Source organism: Buceros rhinoceros, unplaced genomic scaffold (assembly GCF_000710305.1).
Source record: "Buceros rhinoceros silvestris isolate BGI_N320 unplaced genomic scaffold, ASM71030v1 scaffold41402, whole genome shotgun sequence".
Lineage (NCBI taxonomy): Eukaryota > Metazoa > Chordata > Aves > Bucerotiformes > Bucerotidae > Buceros > Buceros rhinoceros.
In genome coordinates, this window is record NW_010400249.1 from 5176 (window position 1) to 7663 (window position 2488).

Genomic DNA, 2488 nt, shown 5'->3' on the forward strand with positions numbered 1-2488 from the left:
CGCAGTCCGCTTCCTGCGCTGAGGGGTGGTCTGGCCAGTCCCAGAGAGCATCTTCCCCATTTCTACCTCCCCAGGATCCTGCTTGAGGCCCTGGATCAAGGAAACTGAGGGATGCTCACCCGCAGCCCTAGGGAGGAGGTCCCCAGGAGGTCCCCAGAAGGACCAACCTCTTCTTTGCATGTTTTAAGAAGAAGAAATGAGGCTTTTCCTTCCAGGCAGCCCCTATCCATGGCTGCTCCCCAGCACTGCGTTTCCAAATTGCTGCCTGCTGGGACAACAGCTCCGCGAAATGGGAGAACTGAACGTCTTTTCTATCCTCAGCAAGAGCTGAAGCTCAGGTCATGATACCATTTCTCCTGCATCCTGCCTATGCACATGGAAAACCACTCCAAAGCCACAAGCAGAGAGCAAGCAGGGAGCAGGGCATCGCTGGTTGGGTTGGAACATTCATTCTGGCTCTTCCTCTTCTTCAAATGCAGCTGCTGGTGAGTAAAGGCAGAGCACCCCTGCTCCAGCACCCAGCCTTCGCCCCTGGAGCCGCGCTTTCCCTCTCCAGCGCTGTGACTGCGGGGAACGCAGGGGTGTTTCAAGGAAAAGGCGGCTCAGGAAAACACATCCAAGTGCCTCTGCTCTTGGCTCTGCCTTTGCTATTTTCAGGAAAATGCTTGCAAAGCTCTTGGCAAAACTTGGAGGTGATGAGAAAGCAGCATCTAAAGGGAAAGGGAGGGAAGCCTGGTGCCTGCTGAGCCCAGGCTGGGTTTGGGGGAGCAAGAGGAATCGTTCAGTGGGAGAGCGGGGGGCAGAGCAAACCCTGCATCACGAGCTGCGCTGGGACACAGCCAGAGCGTGGGAAGAACTGGCCCGGCCGGGGGAAGCCCCGCAGGGTATCTCCAGCACCGTGGGTGTTTTGTAATCCCTTGGACCATTTTCCACCCCCGCTCCGTGGGCTGGTGATAGCGGGGCAGGGCTGTGTCCCTCATGTGACAGCGCCTGCCTGCTCCCTCTGGCACCCGGGGAGGGAACTTGGTGGCGGGGAAGGGGCTGACATTTGGGTCAAGGTCACATGCTGTCCCTGTCTCTCTCCTGGGAGGAGAGAAATCCCCTTGAAGGCCTCGCTGAGGCCAGAGGGACCATCAGGTCCCCACTGCCATTTGCCACGGAGCCGCTGCACGATGTTTGTAGCTGCAGCAGATGGGGGGGCTTTGCCTCCAGGGATTGGACCAAGTTTAGGGGTGCTGTGGGCCACAAGATGTCTTGTACACGTCGAGCTGTGGATCAGTCCTTCCTTGCAGAGGTCCAGCTGTGCCCTGTGTGCCCTCCTGGGGCAGTTTGGGACCCCAGTCCTTTGCCGTTCGGTGGAGGAGCAGGGTCCAGCGTGGGAGGCTGGAGGTCAGCTGGGGAGCCGGGTGAGGGCTGCACTTTAAACGGCCTTTCGCTTTGCTTTTGAAGGCTTTCCGGGTCAAAAGTGCAGCTCTGATCCCCTCAACTAGTGCTCTCCAAGTAAAACACGCCACTGTCGCTCCCAGCTGCCAACATCCAGCTTGGCTCGGTTACAACAACATCCTTTCCTTGCGCTGGAGGGGAACCCACCCAGCCAGGGCTTCTGCTCTCCCCAAACCTGCTGCTCCACGACACTTTGGGAAGAGGAGAGGAGAGGAGAGGAGAACTTCTCCATCCACACTTGCTCCTGCCTGCAACCTGCCTCTAAAAGCAGAGGACTTGATGGCAGAGGAAGCCCAGCAGAATCCAAGCACTTGCAGACATCCCGATGCCGCTCGCCAGAGCCTTCCTCCCTCTCCTCTCCTGCTTCCAGCCTCCACCTCCTGCTGTGTTACTGGGAACCACCCCAGCACCCTTCCCCGGACTCCAGGGGACCTGCTGCTCCCTCGTTCCTCCCGCTGTGTCCTACCCGAACTCTCAAGAAAAACACTGGGGTTTTAAAGACCTTTTTTAAGTGCACTTGCATAATGTCTAGGCACTTTTTTTTTTAATGATTTTTTTTGTTGTTTGCATGCAAAACCCAAAATCCCCAGGCAATAAATAGTATGCAGAAGGGCCAGCTCGGGCAAACAGCTGGCCCCTGCAGCGAGCTGCATGCAAAAGAGCCGCGTCTGCTTGCAAGCTCTGCGGACACATATATAAGCGGACGTCGGCGCGGGACCTACCTCCTGCAGCAACGTCACTTCGTACTCCTGCAGCTGCTGCTGGAAGCCAAAGTTGGGGCTGACGTAGGACCTCACGGCCTTGGTGGCAGCCAGGCAGCTCTCCCAGCCGAGCTCGGTCACCGTCATGAGGTAAGCCACCAGGATGGTGGTGCTGCGGGAGACCCCAGCCAGGCTGGCATGAAGCAGGGGAGCGGTGTCAGGGATGGGTATTCCCACCATGGAGGGTGGTGTGGCCCCACAGCAAGGGACACTCATGGGATGCAGCTTCCCATGGGCATCCCCTCTTGCTTGTGTGCTAGTGGGGTTCCCTGGTCATGGTGGCC

General features: G+C 58.1%; 1 protein-coding gene across 1 annotated transcript in view; it reads right to left on the bottom strand.

Annotated features, from left to right (window-relative positions):
• LOC104489605 (dual specificity protein phosphatase 22-A-like) overlaps positions 1 to 2488 on the bottom strand; it is a gene marked incomplete at its 5' end in the record, with an annotated part of 8952 nt that overhangs the window by 2707 nt on the left and 3757 nt on the right. The window contains one exon of the mRNA XM_010131781.1: positions 2166 to 2337. Within this exon, the coding sequence (XP_010130083.1) occupies positions 2166 to 2337 (172 nt within the window). The remainder of the gene's footprint in view (positions 1 to 2165; positions 2338 to 2488) is intronic.